The sequence below is a fragment of the Mchenga conophoros genome, linkage group LG1, assembly GCF_057382185.1.
Source record: "Mchenga conophoros isolate Kocher_MC1m ecotype Shallow Benthic linkage group LG1, M_conophoros_male_GT1.1, whole genome shotgun sequence".
Lineage (NCBI taxonomy): Eukaryota > Metazoa > Chordata > Actinopteri > Cichliformes > Cichlidae > Mchenga > Mchenga conophoros.
Window position 1 is genome coordinate 33580650 of NC_140526.1, and position 17446 is coordinate 33598095.

At 37.7% G+C, this 17446-nt stretch overlaps 1 protein-coding gene across 2 annotated transcripts in view; it reads left to right on the forward strand.

Moving 5' to 3' along the window:
* The window catches only part of mapk8ip1b (mitogen-activated protein kinase 8 interacting protein 1b), a 142843-nt gene that overhangs the window by 107960 nt on the left and 17437 nt on the right, over positions 1–17446 (forward strand). For both annotated transcript variants that reach the window (XM_085275862.1, XM_085275853.1), the window contains exons 2-3: positions 4416–4527; positions 14629–14886. In XM_085275862.1, coding sequence (XP_085131988.1) covers positions 4416–4527; positions 14629–14886 — 370 coding nt within the window. The remainder of the gene's footprint in view (positions 1–4415; positions 4528–14628; positions 14887–17446) is intronic.

Sequence of the window (17446 nt, forward strand, 5' to 3'; positions counted from 1 at the left end):
TCCCGAGTCCCGTCCTGTGTGAGATGTTGCTGAATTTATTTGGTTTTCTCTGCTGTGTCATGGTGATGATGTTGATGTCGGCCGGTTGTTACTACATCTTGACCCTATTTGCCATGTTTCACTTTCAGTAATGATGACACAGTAAATGTGTCACAGGAATCTCTGACCTGGACAGCCCAAGCAGTCTGCTGAGTCAGCCTGCATTGATCGCTGGTAAGGTTGTAAGTGTAGCGAGATGATGAGTATACATAGTGCAGGAATATAATCCCAAGGGAATTCCATTTGTTTTCAGTTGTATTTATTCATTGCCAAACCACAACAACAGTTGCCTCAAGGCAAAGCTAGCAAAGGTGCATCGAGTGTTTGCAGACATATGTTGAAAGGTCGATAGAGCTGGACTGTGTCAGTGGGCTGGGGGTCAAAACCTTACCATTACATACTGATTAAGATCAATCCAAACACTGTATACTTTTGTGGCACTATGGAACAATGACAGTCTTCTTACCACATCAAGTACTGCCTAGATAATCTGGTCCAGCAAACTTCCTGTTGATCAGTGTACACATTTAAATAGAATTCAATCTATTAATATTACAATTTTCAAAAATACAAATTCAATTTCAGGAAGGTGAATTTTAAATTCAGTTGTTAGTGTTTAAAAAAATATTGTATTTGAGTATAAAAATTGTATAAAAGTATAAAAGTATAAAAATTGTATCTGACTTTATGTCCTCTACAAGAGTTTGTGTTGTTTTATCTTCAAATATCCAACAAAAACATGTATCGCTAATTCATAACGAAGAAAGCTTTGTAACTATCCCCACTAGTGAAGACTGTGTCATTTCCACAGCTTTCCCCCCGAGGTCTGCAGCGCTGTTGAAAAGGCTCTGGAGTAGCCCATACTGGAGGTTTCTGCATAAACGCGTAAACCTGTGACACAAAAAACCTGTGACCGAACTCAGACACACACAGACTGTTTTCCTTCTTGGTGATGAAGGAAAATGGTGGGCTGGCATGTAAAAGGGCATTTATTCTTCCAGGACCTGAAGCTCAGTAAAGCATCACTCCAACAGCCAAACCCATCTGTTGTCTGATTGGATTGTCAAATTTGTAATTGACATGACATTGACCAATCAGCTGAAAGGAAGAAAAATCAGGTCAAAATTTGTACTTCTAAGTTGAAATCCACACGCAGCCAGGAAACCTGAGTGCAGAGGTTTACACGTAGTTTTTTGCTTTGTATCTGTAACCAGATCTTAACAAAACATTTTGTAACTCGTGTAAATCTTTTTTACACACACACAAATTCTCATCTGTAGATGCACAAACACAAAACTTTCAGATATTTTGGTTTACCATGTTACAAAACTCAGTACACAAATATGCATTTGATTTACACATACAAAATATTTATGACCACAATTTGAGCCCATAAATGGACAGCTGCTGATTGGATTGTGTGAAACTGGCAGCTGTTTCTACTGCTTATCCCATTTATAATGCTTAGGCAAAAAATACATGATTCATAATAATTTATTCTACTACCTAATAAAATTCTTTAGCAAAATTTCCACTGAACTGAAAACTTAACATTGATGAAGGGAGGATTTATTGGAGAACTGTTGTATTATCGTCTTAGCTTTAGCTGAGTGTACCTAATCAACTGTTAAATGAGTGCATTTGCAACTCCAATTTTAGAAAAGTTGGGATGCTGTTTTGATCACAAGCACCCATTACTGATTCTTTGAATCTTTTCATGATGTTACTGTATATACTGTAGATGATGAGATATTCAAAGTTGTGACAATTTTATACTGAGTAACAAATTGTTGCAGAATTTATATCTGGAGTTTTTTTGCAGATTGGGGAACCTGTGTCCTTCTTTGCTTGTGAGACTCTACCGCCACAAGATTTATTATTTTTTTATATATATACCCAATCATGTTACTCACCTGTTGCCAGATGTTTTGTTTTACTACCACATAGTTTTACAGGTTTTTGTTTCCCCTGTCTCAACTTTTGTGATACTTGTTGCTGCCATCAAATTCAAAAAGTTATCTGTTTTCTACTTTGAAGAAAATATGTGGGATTATAAGATTTGCAAATAATTGCATTCCGTTTTTATTTAACTGCGATGTGACCCGTGCAGCCCATCTTATCTGAGAACTGTTCAACCCTTCACCCTGTGAACCTCGACGTGTGACAATGTAATTTGCTTTGTGGTATAGAGTCTGTTGGGATTTCTCTTTGGCTGCAGACAAAGAGGTTTATTTTTTAAATTATTTCTTTTTCCCACCTCCCTCCATGACTCTCTCCATCTTCACACTTTTCTCACTGTTGACTTAATTGTTATGGACTCAGTCCCTCTCACTTATAACTCTGTAGACTCACCGTTTCATAATATCCCTTGAAAAGCCCGGATTACTGCTCAAAACTTGCAATTTAAACCAGTTAAAATGTTGTTTTTTGATAGCTTTGGTCAGAGGGCATATTCAGTCTGGTATTTGATAACTTTTCCTCAGTTGTAGTTTAATAATATATGCAAACCTGTGGTGAAATAGCCCAGGGTTACAGGTTGTCTTGGACAGGTTGTCAACCTGTTGCAGGACTAACATTATTAACATTTTGTATTTGCCCCTGTACACCACCACAGGGTGCTTCAAACCAAACAATTAAGATGTGATTAAAGTTCAGAATTTTGGCTTTAATTGAGTGGGTTTCCAAAAGTACTGCATTAACTGTTGAGGAATTATTGCCAGTTTTCTACACACTCCCCCAAGTGCTCAAACGTAATTGGACAAACTAACAAGCTAACATTATTTCATCATTTTAAATTTAGGTATTTTTACCTATAGGTTAGTCAGAATAAAATCATTAACCTATGATATATAGGTTTTAGTGTCAGAAAAAGATTTAAGGATAATGATGATGTAAATCAATATTTCCTCACCACAAATTGCCTAAAAATGAAAATACCAGTACAAGTAGTTTTATTTAAGGTCATCTAAGTTACTCACATACACTGTGTATAGCTGTGTTGTAAAAAGTTTTTTATTTTACATGTATTCCTTTTTTTTTTTTTTACTTTCCCATTGTCTTCTTTTCTTTTGTTCACTTTGTTCTGTCCTTCCTTCAGTCTGTATCTCCCACCTCCTTCAGGGCTTCATTATGGAGGTAACAGATGCTTTTTCTCAGGCTATTTAACTTTCTATTCCCATCCTCTGACATGTGATGGCTAAAGACTGTAATAGCTGTATGTACACTCACGCTAGCAGTCAGAAATGACATTACCATGATGCATCAGTGGGGGGATGGTAGCTGCACAGGTTTACAAGGTTTATTTGACGGCTTGCTCCCATGCTCTGTCGTCTTTGTCTTGCATCTCAAATAACATTTTGCTCTGACTCAGTCTGTTATGCCCGGAGGCTGCAGGGTAAAGGGACAACATGCAGCCATAATTGCAGATGGGGAAAACTGAACCATTGTTTACTGGATGTTAATTGAATCCTGCCACAGACAGCAGGACCGTACATTTCCCTTTCTGCTGCAGGAGCATTCAAGACGTTTGTACTTCTCTGCAAAACACAAGTTCACTTTTCTTAGTTTCCTATTCTGCATTTTTGCCAGCGGTGGCTTTATGTGACAGTGAATCCAACGAGTAATCCAAAGGTAATGCTACAAGTGGTGTAAGGCATTACCTTCTTTAAATAAGTAGCATGATACATTATAATGAATTATGTGTAATACATTACTTTCCTTGAATAATCACCCTATAGCTCATTGTCACTGACAAAGTATGAGAAGGAGAAGAAAAAGAGTTATGCTGTGTGTATTAATTTTAGTCCCACTTGTGATGAATGAAGTGTAGTGGTGCCAAAAGAAAATCACTTTTACAAACAGCAGATGGAGATATTCACAAAATAAAACAGGCCGATAAAATCCTGGATGCTCATTGTTTTCTGCTCTAAACGAGCAGGTAGTGCTTGATTTAGATCTGCCTGAAATCAGTGCTTGAAACATTTAGTAAGTGCTTTAATACTAAATATAAATCCTTTAGAGGTCTGAGTGAAGTGTATAAAACTATGTGGTATAAGAGTCAAACGCCATGTTTCCATTTGTTAGGAACAGTACTATGACACAAAACAATAGCTTTAGATCTGTTTATCTCTTATAAGTATTAATGTAGATGCCTATGCTTGTTATATTTTGGTCATTTATAGCGACCTATATTCAAATTGTCATTGGACTGAGCATAGGAGATACAAATAACTGGGTCAACAAGAGATTCTGAGATGTACTATGGCTTGAGGATTATATATATATATATATATATATTTTTTTTTTTAAATATATATGACTCATCTATGCGCTATCCTCTTCTTGTCCCTCTCACCCTAATCTACCCTTTCACTCAGGTTGACCCATGACATCAGCCTTGATGAATTTGAGGACGACGACCTCTCCGAAATCACAGAGATCACAGATGAGTGTGGGATGAGCCTCAATTGCAATGGCCCAGATATAAAGGTAGGATGGCCCCATGAAGAGCTGCTTCTTGGCAGATGTCTTGTCATAGCTGCAGATGTAGTGTTCATCTTCAAGTTATTCTTTATCAGCTGCTGGTGAAAAAAATAATCAGCAGCTCTGAATGAGAGCTGCAGTATACTAGAGGATCCGCTGAGTTATGTAAAGCTGGGTTGGAGGTTCAAATTGTTTGTGTATGCTATTTGTCATTTATAGAAAGCATTCGTGAGTCCTCCTGCAAAGATTATGACATTATTTTTGTGGTGGGACTTTGGGAACTTTCTGAGTGTCTTGGGAAGCTTTTAAGTTACATCAGATGGTCGTCCACTTGAAAAGGCCGCTGACAAACAAGGTCAAAATGATCGTACACCAAAGCCTTTTAACTTTATCTAACAAAGTTTTAAAAAAAAAATTATATCGTATTGTACGTTCCACTCATGCATAACCTCCAGTGTTATTCGTCAAACTCATCATGCGATCCTTCAAAAATTGGGCTTGCCTCCTTTCGGTGACACTCTGTCAAAGTTTGAGTACAGCTAAGGGTCAGTCTCTCCTCTCTGTAGTGTTTTGTAATGAACAGCTGCTGCATTCAGCTTCCTGCCAGCAGAGAACAGGAGCCCGAGGCAGACAGGCCTGACAGACGGTGTCGGAGGCGCTCGCTGAAAGAACTTTGAATGTGATCACATGCGATTGCCCCGATCCATCCTGGGCATCTAAATAATTCACTCTGAGCTTTTTACTGTTTGTTGAAATCCACCAAGAGTTTTTTTTTGGGAGTTTTTATTTTGTTTTGTTTTTAAGAATAGAAATGAGGGGGTCACTAACAGAACTGAGTAAGGAATATATACATGTAACTATAAGAGAAATAGTAGTGGAGTGGTGCTGAAGGAGAAAATAAATAGAGTTAAATTTGTTATTCTGTCAGATCATCATCTTCTATTTAACTCTACTGCTGTAACCAAGGCAACTAGAGGGCGAGAGGCTTTTCACAGGGCATTTGTGTGAGTAAATAAGATTCTATCTTTCTTTTCCTTTTTCATTATTTCTGTGAGTTATATTTTATCATTTTAGTGAGGCAGTGACTTGACTGATGGGACAAAAATGACTCTAATAATGCAGAGTGGTGGGAATATTTTGGGGTTTTAAAAGCCAGTACTCTTTCACACAGTACTCTTTTTTTCTTGTCTTGCTATCCTGGGAGCTAATTATAGCTCACATTGCTGAATGTGAGCACTTTTTGCTGGAAGTGTCTATGTGTGTGAAGACAGATGACTCATCTCCTTGAAGAGCCTCGCAGAATCCAAAATGGCCCCATGGATGGCAAAAAAGACAAATCTCACAGCGCAGCCAACAACAAATCTCACGTGTTGTCACTCTCAGGAAGCGCAAACAAACTGTTTTGCTGCTGGAAGAGACAGCTCACTGGTCCTAGTAATGTCACTCCCCTCCATTTGGAAATCTCGTGTCCTTTGGTCTAATTTACCATATACCTGCAGTTCATTGCAGTTGGCGGGATTTTGCTGTGCTACAGCAATTCAGTTGGGTTGACGTCTGGACTTGGACTGGGCCATACGTTTTCAGTCTTTCTATTGTAGATTTGCTTCTGTTGTTGTGATCACTGTCCGGTTGCATGTGCCAGTGTTGGCCAAGCCTTAGCAAAGTACAGTCATTCATTTCTCTGCCATGGTGTTATAATTGATATGGGGTGATTAGGGTTTGTTTATTTTTCTCCAAATGTTATATTGTCCATTATGGCCAAGCATCTTCACTTTTGGACATCTAAGCATGTTTGTTTTAGAGCAAAGCATTTGGCATACATACATCATTTTACATATCTAGTCTAAGAAGATTAACTTTCTTTTGGAGCAAGGAACTGGTCGAAACTTGCAATTTAAAGTTAAGGCTGTTAAGGTTCTATAAGAATCAGGAGATTGTGATCCGCTCGCACTGCTTCTTGTTTATCTCCTCAGTATGTCAACCAGTGATTAGGGGGCAAAATAATTGCACTGTTGTTTTATTTAAGAAAAAAAGAAAGAAGGACAGAAATGCAATCCCCTTATTGTGCAATTTTCTTCTAATGACAGTACAGATCCTGTAGGAGACCATTTAGGCTAAAAATTTAGATGTTACTCAAAAGTTAAGGTATAGTTAGTGTGTAGATCGCATATAGTATATTGTTCTTGTTCTAAGATCATTTTAGCAGCTATATGTTGAAGGAGAAAAATTGCAAAATGTCCAATTTAACAATTTCTTGGCGATCTTATGGATAGATAACAGCTACAACAGTCACACGCTTGGAATTGAGTCCAGTGCTTAGTGAATTGTGTATTTAACAATGCTGGTTTCCCGAGCTGTACAGTACATAACCGGACAGAGTCGTATAATCTTTTGTGGTAGTCAGTAACAAGATGTGTTGATTTTCTGAGTGTTTTCTATATCTTGCAATGACTCACCAGTGAGGATGCAGTTTGCTTTTTAGATGGTGTTGAACCTTACACTGAAGGCACCTAGCAGAATAAAGGAAATTGTTGTTTTTGTCACCAGCATGAAATCGTGACAGACACCAGACAAAGGGAGGTTGTAGTAATAAAAAGAAAGATGTCACAGTGTTTATTTTTTAACCACTGCTATTTTCATTGAGGTTTTTAAACCACTACACCCACCCCACAGTTGTACACAGCTTGATTCTTTCAGTTCATGTTTTTTGTTCTATATTTGTCTTGAGCCCAACTTCAATCCCATCACTTAAGACTAAAGGAAGCTGTTTTTAGGAAACAACCTCTGATGACAAATAACAAATGTAGCCACTGGCTAACAAACATTTTTCGTTAAGAGTTGGCAGAGAACAAGTTACACATAACAGAAGAGATTTACCAAGTGGCGAAGAAGTCATTTATTGAAGTAGTTGATTGCTTAGTTTTCAACTAATTTTCCCATTTATAAGTTAGATTTAACAAAAAACGTATTTATGATTAAGTTTAGAGGTTTTAATAATTTTATAAATTATTTTGGTAATTGATCATAGAATCTTCTAATAAAAAAAAGGTACAACAATTAAAACAATACCCAACAATCTACATAGTTTCAGTAATATAGAAGAGGAGCACTTTGGGCGTGGTATTTAGTTGTGCTAAAATGGCTAATGTGGCTATCAGATAATTACTACAAGTTAACATGTGCACCAGCCAGGGTAGCATTTATAATACTGGATTAATACTTCAGTGTTCTTAAAGTAGATGCTTTCCTCTTTAAATTCCTTTAGCTGTAAGTGATGGGAGGGGCTCTGTGCTTGTTGTGCCAGTTGGAGGAGGTAAAGATGGAAATTTTTTAAAAAATCATTTTTGTTGCAAACGATTAATTTAGTATTTAAACATTAGTTTTATTATCAGTTAATATCTGAGGTTTTTTGACAACCATAGTAGACACAAATTCAACAAATGGCATATCATCTTCCTCAGTATGCTGGAAGTGTAAATGTTCAGCTTTTTTTAAATGACATTAACCATAAGAACCTTATTAGCCACTGATTTGGTCTTTGTGTCCTTCTTTTCCACGTCCTTCTAATTTTGTTCAGTTTGTCATGTGAACTATGATGTGCTTGAAAACATTTCTTGTAGAATGTTTAACCATGGAAAACAGAAGCAAGGATCAAAGACTGAATCAGCTTGATGAAACAGACTGACATTCTTTATGTTTCAGCTGTAATCACAGACCTTAGGGGCACTGCCTTGTCTTTGCTTCTCATTTTAAAGTGCACAGAGTTTTAGAGGCCCAGTCTGTTTTAAAAATTTATGAGGAGGCAGGGCAGCTTTAGAATATTTGGTAGGGAGCCCTCACACACACACACACACACACACAGAGCTGAATTCATCAGTGATCTCATCATCCGATGGGAGACTGAAAATGTATCTGGTCTCATCAATAATGAACGGTCACATGGAAGGAACATCACACACACCAGACATGTGTGGTGCCTGCCTGAGTAGGGGGCCACAGAGGTGTGCACTGTGGTATTTGCTCGGTGGGTGGATGGACAGTGGGCTAACAACATTATAAGGACAGAAGTTTTCCACCTGACCTTTTAATCTTTAAGTTCAGGTGTTTTGAGTCCCATTGCCACAGGCGTATACCATCAACCACATAGCCATGTCTCCTCTGGGGCTTGTTCAGTCCTGTAGCTTGGCTGATTAAAAATAGGCCCAAATTGGCCACCAGAGGCAGAAGTAAGCACAGATTGAAAGTAGTGTTAATAGTGGTAGGAACAAGATATTTTGTACAGTACTTCAAATAATTGATGGGACGGGATCCACCCATTCTCATCTGCTTATTCTTATCAGGGTCGCGGGGGGGTATCCCTGGTACCACAGGGCAAGATGCAAGGTTCACCCTGGACAGGTCCCCAGTCTGTCGCAGGGCTAACACAGGGAGACAGATGGGTGTGTTTTTTTTCCTTCTGTATCAGAATCTCTCTTTGATTTATATCTCTTTTTATTAGACTTGGGTAGAAAATATATATATTTTTCCATAATTTCCTGGCATTTTATTGGGGTATACAGTATATGATAATAAATATAAACTTAATATAAAAGGACATAAAAGCTGAGCTAACTGATATTAATCATTGTAGCTAACCACGTGCATTTCACCCATAAAGTCTCTGCCATCTGGAAAACAACACTCCTGCGCCTGAGGAGATGTCATGATCAACAAGATTGTAGGTATATTTTTGAAGAAATCCAAATTACCACCAAATAGGCCTGAATTGTTAGACTATTTAGGTGCTTTTATCCCAAAATGTTCTTCTCAAACAAAACTTCTGCTTCTTTTGCTCTTATGACAATGTAAATAAATAGATTCTTTGATTCATTTTTGTGGTGAACACACAAACATGAAACAAAAGTCACTTGTTATTCCACAGTTAAGAAGCTTCTGTTGAAGAAGACAGAGAAAATGGGCTTTTATCTAAATTAGTGTGCACATGGCTATTGTGAAGGGTTCTTGAAGGGTTAATGGAGAGCAGCTGATGTCCAGAATGAGACTTAAAGATATTTAGTGCTTCTGAGAGACATAAAGTGACAACATGCATTATAAAAATCAGTGAGAGAGAAAGGGAAGTGCTTTCATGCCCAAGTGTAAGGGTGAATGGATTTGATTAGGAGTCATTTGCTGTGTGTGGATGGCTGAAATGTCGTATGTCAGGGTGGAGTCAGATAGGATGGCCAGTTATATTTAAGTGACTGCAAAAACACACAAAAAGCAGCATCTACACACAGATTTACCACACATGGAGAATCAAGGCTTTGTATTATGTCTAGATTCTGCTTTATTTATATTAAATTCACTTGCTTAATGTAAATATTTGAAATGATTAATTTTTTTATTTTACAGAAACAAAAAGAGAAAAACCTTTTAGAGAAAGTTGGAAAAATCTGAGCTATTGAACTTCATAAAAAGGTGTCATGTCCCTTGTGTGTTATTTTAATTACTGATATTTGTAATGCACTGCAATGCACTTCAACAGTATTGTCTTAAAATATAAGGTGCCCATAAAAATGTTTTAAAGGTGAACCTGTATAAATAAGTATCAGTGAAACAGATCCCCTTAATCCAGAAGGGTAGAAGGAGAGTGATATACTGAGGGAGAGTGAGGACGGAAGCAATAGAAAATAAATGGAGCAATGAGAGAGAGAGGGAGTGAAAGAGGGTCTAGCAAAACACCAGTGGAGAAGCAGACCCATTTCCATGGCAACAGTGTTTCTCTCACCTACTGCACATGTCAAAGCTGAAAATACATGCAGTGTTGGCACTTATACACACACAAACACACACACGCACACTGCCCCCATGGATACCGCTCACGTCATCTCATCCACACATGGTAACAGTGGAGAGGAAGCTGCTTCATCAATGCAAACAGAAACAGGAGAAGCCCTGTTTGGCTCTGCTACTGTTAATAAAGAGCAACTGATATGACAGCAGTGTTCTGATATTACCTTTATGTATTCCCATTGACATGAACAGACGCTTACAAGGCCCGACCCTCTCCTGCATGATTCATTTAAGCCAAATTGATATATATATATAGATATCTATCTATCTGCTCGTTTGTTAATAAAAATGAAATAAAATGCAATACTTTACTGTATTTTATAAGAGCAGAGTGAAGCCAAAACTCTGGATTTGACAAACACATACAGGTCCTTTCAAAGTCGGCGTGGTTCAAATGTTCTCTTTCTATATTTTATTTTTCTGGCATTCGGTTTGCAGCTGAGCAGTACGTTTGGGGTGATTTGACATTTTCAGTCTTTCCTTGTGTTTCCCCTGCTCCGGCTGCTCTGATTGGGAGAAAGAAGAGCATCACGTCTTCAAGGCAGCATCATTTCCTTAGTCACTGATCCCCTTGTCTCCTAGCAACAGGGGGCAGGGCTCTTCAGAGTCCAGTAATAATTTCTCATCATAAACAAGAAGAGGAGAAGAGCATTTGCAGGCTCCATTAGGAGGCATTGATTTTTAGCAGGTGAAAAGGTGAAGTGAAGGAGAGTGAGGGTAGACAAAAGAAAAATATTGGTGGGAGGATTGTTGTTATTAGACACAGACAGACACTGACATGACGTTGCTGCCCTACAACACAAACTCACTGCTCATCACATGCCACTTACAGGTGTTTGCAGTGTGTGTAAATGGTTGGTTGGATATGGCTGTAGATTAAAGATGACCAATTGATAATTGGATTGTTTAAGGAATAGATAGCTGGATAAATCATGACTGCATATGAACGATGAACAGTAGTGACCATGACAACACTAGCTGGGAAGAAGAGGCAGCGAAGGCTGCAGGCCCCAAACTGTGCCCTACTTGATCACCGGTATTACTATAAGTCTAGCCATAGTTTACAAAATTGACATCAAACTGTATTAAAAAAAAGCATCATTTTCCCATAATCTCTGCTGTGAAAAAAACACAGGTTTAAGACATCAACAACATCAGTTATTTATAAACAGTATAACTGTTAGACTGAATGATGAAAGGTGGTATATAGATGGGATGGGATAAATGCCAGCTAGACTGAAATGGATGGATGAATGAACAAGAATCGAATATAGAACATTAGACTGCTGGATGCTTGATAAATGGGTGGATAATAGATTGATGGAAGATTATTAAGTGGATAAGAGGATGGAAAGGTAGATAAGCATACAGATAGCTATGTAGCAGGAGTGGGCAATTAATTAACCGAGGAGGTCACATGAGAAACTGGACCTGTTGTGGAGGGCCACACCAATAAACTGATCTCAGATCTGCTCAGTATTAATATTATCTTAGAGTGACCTTCAACAGCAGTCCCAATCCCCCCTGTGCCTGATCCCTGCTATACAGGATGATCAAAAAAGGATTAAAGATATAGTCAGGCATTAAAAAAGAATTATACTCATAAATATACATTGAATAAGGTGTGACTGTGTCTTCCAACAAATTGATGCATTCTCACAAATAAAGAATTAATCTAGTAACACTATAAGAGCTGTAAGCCATCATGTTGCCCAGCCACAGTTGTGGAGATGGACATGGATGTTCTGTCTAATCACATTTTATGTATGTGGCTGGAGACATATGTAGCATGCCAAAGATGGAAGGGAAGAAAACTTGTAGGTGTTCAAGTTGCAGGGAGGAACATTTTAATTCATGGCTGCAACTTCAGACATAAGATATGAAGGGTCGTACCTATGTTTTATTGTTTTATTTATGTGTTTTCACTATGTGTTTTCACTATGTGTGTGAAAACACATAGGAAAAAAGACAATGATATCCTCTTCCTCCTCACTTCAAGCCTCTTCCCATGAACTTAAGTCATGGCTCTGTCACATGTAAATGCATATAAACATGCTTATTGCAAATATTGTTGCAGTTACTTATTGTCAGCATATTAGACATGCAACCATCCGATCTACGACAGCTGGCATCAAGCTGACTAAATAATAAAAACACCTCTAGTAGAGATTACATGTAAACTCACACTCCAAACATAGAATTCATGATTGTCTGCAATCTAAGATTATGGAAAATATATATATTTTTAAATTTTTACATGTTGGTGTCAGTCCTTTCTTGTATCATCTTTGAAAGTAATCCATGGTCTGATATATACTCGGCAGTAAACAACCGATCTCCATATACAGTTAATATCTGCATCTTGGCAATCTTTGTGTTTGGCTTATGTCTGTATTTTTAAAGGAGCTTTTATTCTTGCTTTTGCCCTCGTTTTGATTCAAAACAGTTGTATGGGTAAATGACTAAACCATATAAGTCTAATAAATGTGGACTGAGTATGAATGCAATTAGATGAACATTTTCCACTTTAGCTTTTGGCTGTTCAGCAAACCATTATAGCAGTCCTATTTCAAAGACAGGCAGGCTTCTTTCTTTCTTGGGAGTGAGAGACCTCTGGATATCTGGGATGAGTGTCTCACTGCATACAAATGTGCTTGAAGGCAACACTTAGCCAACAGAAATGAATTAACCTCCATTCCATTCAGCAACTGTTACCTTACAGTCTGCAACAAGTAAATTCGGTTAATAGGAGTGCTGTCTGTTACAACAAAGGTTTAAATCTTTACGATATTGGTTATAATACATTCCTGGTACTTGTGATTTCTCGGTGTATGAAGTATTTACAGAACAGTAGCTTATTAAATTATGGGGTTTTTTTCTCTTCCTCACAGTTTCCTTTGTGAGGTTTGTTTCCTAAAATAGTTTAAGGTGACTGTGACTGTGTTTTGTATGGCAGCTGAGAATTACACCAGTGTTTCTCCTACCATTGCCTTGAGGGGGCGATCCAGTACTGCAGCCTCACCCCACAGTCAGCCTAGAGAAAACACCGTTAACTTTAATCTGGACTAGCACAGATGTTTAAAAAGAATATGACTTGGATCCAAACTAAATTTTATAGATGCTAAAACTGACAAAACAAATGAACAAACAAAAATGAATAAATAAATAAATAAAGGTTTGATAATACTATATTACTTAGTATCAAAAATAAATGTTATAGCATTAAGTTTAATTAGGTTTTAGTTCTAGAGCAACTATACTGTTTTTGTTTCATTTTGTTTTTTTGCTCATGTCTCTCAAATTGTAAAAACGAAATAGATTATTTTAGATTCATAACTTTAAATAACTCTAAATAACTTTTTTTTCTGATTGTGCTGTAGAAGGTGGCAGACCTCCAAAACAGTTGTTCAACATTGTTCATGTTCTTGTTTTATTTGCATTTGTTTTTTTACAGGTTTTTCTGTATGTGAGGCAAACAGAGAGCACTAAAGACTATAATAGGCTTAGCAACGACTTGCCATGTGCTGTGTGTGTGTCTGTTTTGTATGTGTAGCTGCAGGGATAGTGATGATAAGTGAAGCAGACTGTACTGTCCCAGTGCCCTCTGACTTACTGTCTCTCAAATGCTTTGCTTGTGTGTTGTTTCAGCAGCAGTGAATCTCTTCTTCTTTTTTGCCAACAAACTCATATCTTGCACACTGTGTATGATTAGCGTTAGAGTAAATAAATGTGCCTAATTTTCCAACTCTTGTTTTATGAATTGATTGTTTAGCCTAACGGAGTCATCGATTTTGAGAGGTTTCATCATCAAAGCAATTAACAAATTGATTCAACTGCAGTGCTGCACGAAAGGCCAGAGGTATTATATCTGTTTCTTTTGGGGGCGTGAATATTTTTAACAATTTCCTGTTTCCAGGGTCAATATCATGAATTTGTTTTGAAATTTTTGTACTAATTTTCTTAATAGAATAGGTTTCTTAGCTTTAAAAGTAAAAAGATAAAATGAGAAATAGCAGAGCAGATTGAGTTTTTACTCTAACCTCATTACTGCAGGTAAATTCTGTCAGGTAGAAAAGCTTGATGCTAGAAATAGTCCGTCTCAGCTTTAAACGGCACTGTGTGTTGGCAGTGAATGTGTTCCTGTTGAAGACAGAGTTGCTTCCAATTGGCTAGCTAAATCTCCTCATCCCATCCACATACACTCTCTCTCACTGTCTTCCTCTCTCTCTCTCTTCCCTGTCTTGACTGATGTCGGGCTTATTCCAATCCCTGCAGAGCCGTGTGAGACGAGGAACCAATAGCATGTCGGGGAAGGCGGAGCTAGGAGCAGTCGGCCAGCTTCAGGCAGAGATGCTGCATTTGGACCTCATCGATGGTGCTGACGGTTACCGCGGTGACAAAGAATCCTCGAAGGCGTCTGCAATTTCAACTCCGCCAGTCACCAAGGACCCTGCAGCACCTGTTACCATGGATACTTACCGGCCCAAGAGACCCACGACCCTTAACCTCTTCCCAATCGTGCCACGCACACAGGTATAGCCTGAATTAATCTTATCCTCTCGCTCTCTCACACACACACACACATTCACTCACACAGTTAAACAGTTTGTGGCAGGTGGACAAATATTGATGAGTAATTCTGGAGGACTGTGGGAATGTTTCAGTGTTTTTCTTTCAGTGTTTTTTCACTCCACCTATATTGGAGCCTCCTCTCGCACAAATATTATGTTTGAAATTGTAAATATAACTGGATAACCTACTTGACATCACCACTGGATTCACTACAATTGCTTCTCTGACAGGATGTGTTTTCTCCACTGAACAATAGCCTCAACTGTCATTTCTTTTTTTCTATTGGTGCCCGTCTCTGTTTGCTTCAATGGCGCTTGAGCTCGTGACCATTCGTGTCTGTGTGTGTCTGTGTGTGTGTGTCCATGTAAATCAATCTAAGTGAGGACCAGCACTAAGAAGGAAGACATTTTAGGGTAGTTTTAGGCTTTAGTTTTGGAATGGGAACTAAAAAATGTAAAGTATCGATAAAGAGCAGCGGTGTAGCCATACAAATGTGCGCAACCATGTTCGGGTTTACTGCGACAGTGAAGGTGTGTTTAAAAAATGTATTTGCACTATAGAGCACACATTTAGATTTTTCTTTTTTTGTTCAGTAAAACCTATGAATTAAAAATTGAGCATTACAATCTGCTAATTAAGTTTTGATAATGACAGTGGTATAGTTATGGTTTGAGTAGGTGGTAGACATCAGAGTGAAAGATAGTGATGAGGGCTGAAGTACTTTGTTCAGATAAGGAAAACATTATGACTTGGATCAAAAGGTTATAAAAGCCTTGGTTGTCATGGTAAAGTATGAACTGATTTGGTTCAGATAGTGTTTGTAGTTTGTTAATAATTACTTATTGAGTTACTTGAAGTTGAGGTCCTCATCTTATTGTTTTCTTGACTCCCTCCTTTATATCCGTAATGATTACTAGACCAGGACATTCATCATTATAGCCTCTTGCTAATACGTTGATCTTCTTGACTTGAGGACAGTGTCCAAGTTCAAATAAGACACATCTAATGTGCACAAAATCAAAACCTTTAGCTAGCTCCAGGAGATGTTTCAACACCTGCACAAGCGTCACTGATGTTTCTTTCAGTTCTGGGAAGGAAAAGTAGCATGTAGTGAGTGGATTAGAACTTGTTAGGTGAAAAGAGCTTCAGAGAATATGGTTGGATGAACAATACAGATACTTTGCCTTATAACCGAACAAAATACTATAAAATGGGCTAAAGAGTCAGAAATAATGTTACATGATACATTACACTGTTAATTCAGATAATAAAGGATTTGTTGCCATGACTTGTTAATGTGATGGAATTAATTTGAGAGAAAAAAGGCAAAACCATGTCATTCAAGAAAACAAATTAAATCATTTTATTCATGTTTACATTTGAATTCTAGAAATATTTCCTTTGATTCACTGAAATGTAGAACTACCTCTATGTCATATACATAGTAATGTATACAGTGAGTGAGTTTGGCCTCCTTGAGTGCAGGCAGTCAGCGTGATCAGCCAAGCGTCTACAGCCTGTTTGCCTTTGCTTTGCACTTGATCTGGAAGCAAAGTCTGCTCTGCTCAGTGCTCCGCTTTGTTCCTGTAGGTTGTTTGAGCTGTCAAAAATGAAAAGTATAAAGGAAGTAATTGGTCTTAGTTATGTTTCAACTGGGGAAATCTTCTTGTCTATTCCAGCACTGTTCATTTTTACCTTTTATACAGCAACTAGAAAAAAAACATTTAAACCAGTGCTGAAATACTTTACTGTTGAGGTTTCTTTAAAAAGTTTAATACATGCAATGAAAGTGAAGACACAGATCAACAGGCTGCATTTTATACCAGATAAATTCATTAGCAGTTGCGGGTGTCGCGTTTTTACTTAGATACTTATTATTTAAAATACTTTTTGGTCATAAAAAATATCATCAGGTGTGATCAAGGAAATCGGGGTAATATTATGTTTTAGTAAAACGAAACACAAAACAAAATCTGTGTCTGAAATACCATCAAAATTGATAGATTGAGAAGATCACATGGCATTATAAAAAAAAAACCTGATCTGTCATCGCTGAAGTAGATTTATTAAAGTATTGTTCTGTTATTGAGACAGCATGGCTAAATCAGTTGAGGCAGAGGTGACAGTGAAGACTTTCACAGTGTGCATCCTTACACAGCAGGAATGAGACAGAAGATTTAGGATGATTTCCAGTCATTAATGTTTTTTCTCAGACCTTGAATTGTTAGAAGATGAGTAGGTTGTGTACACTGGGCGACTGTTTCCAGGTCAATGAGTGTGCAGAAATGCAAAAGTATACGGCATATTTGCTCTGCATCGTTTTGCAGCGAGTCCCATGTCTGAACAAAAGCATCTCTGATCAGCGTTAACACACTGAGGGTTTTTTCAAAAGCAGTATTTTTTAATCCAGTAATGTCAATAGTGCCACATCGAGTCAGACTGTTAAGAGGTTGAATTTCATCATTTAAAAACCTTTTTTCCTTGTGCAGTGGTCAAATAAATGAGGTAAAATTAGTTTTCT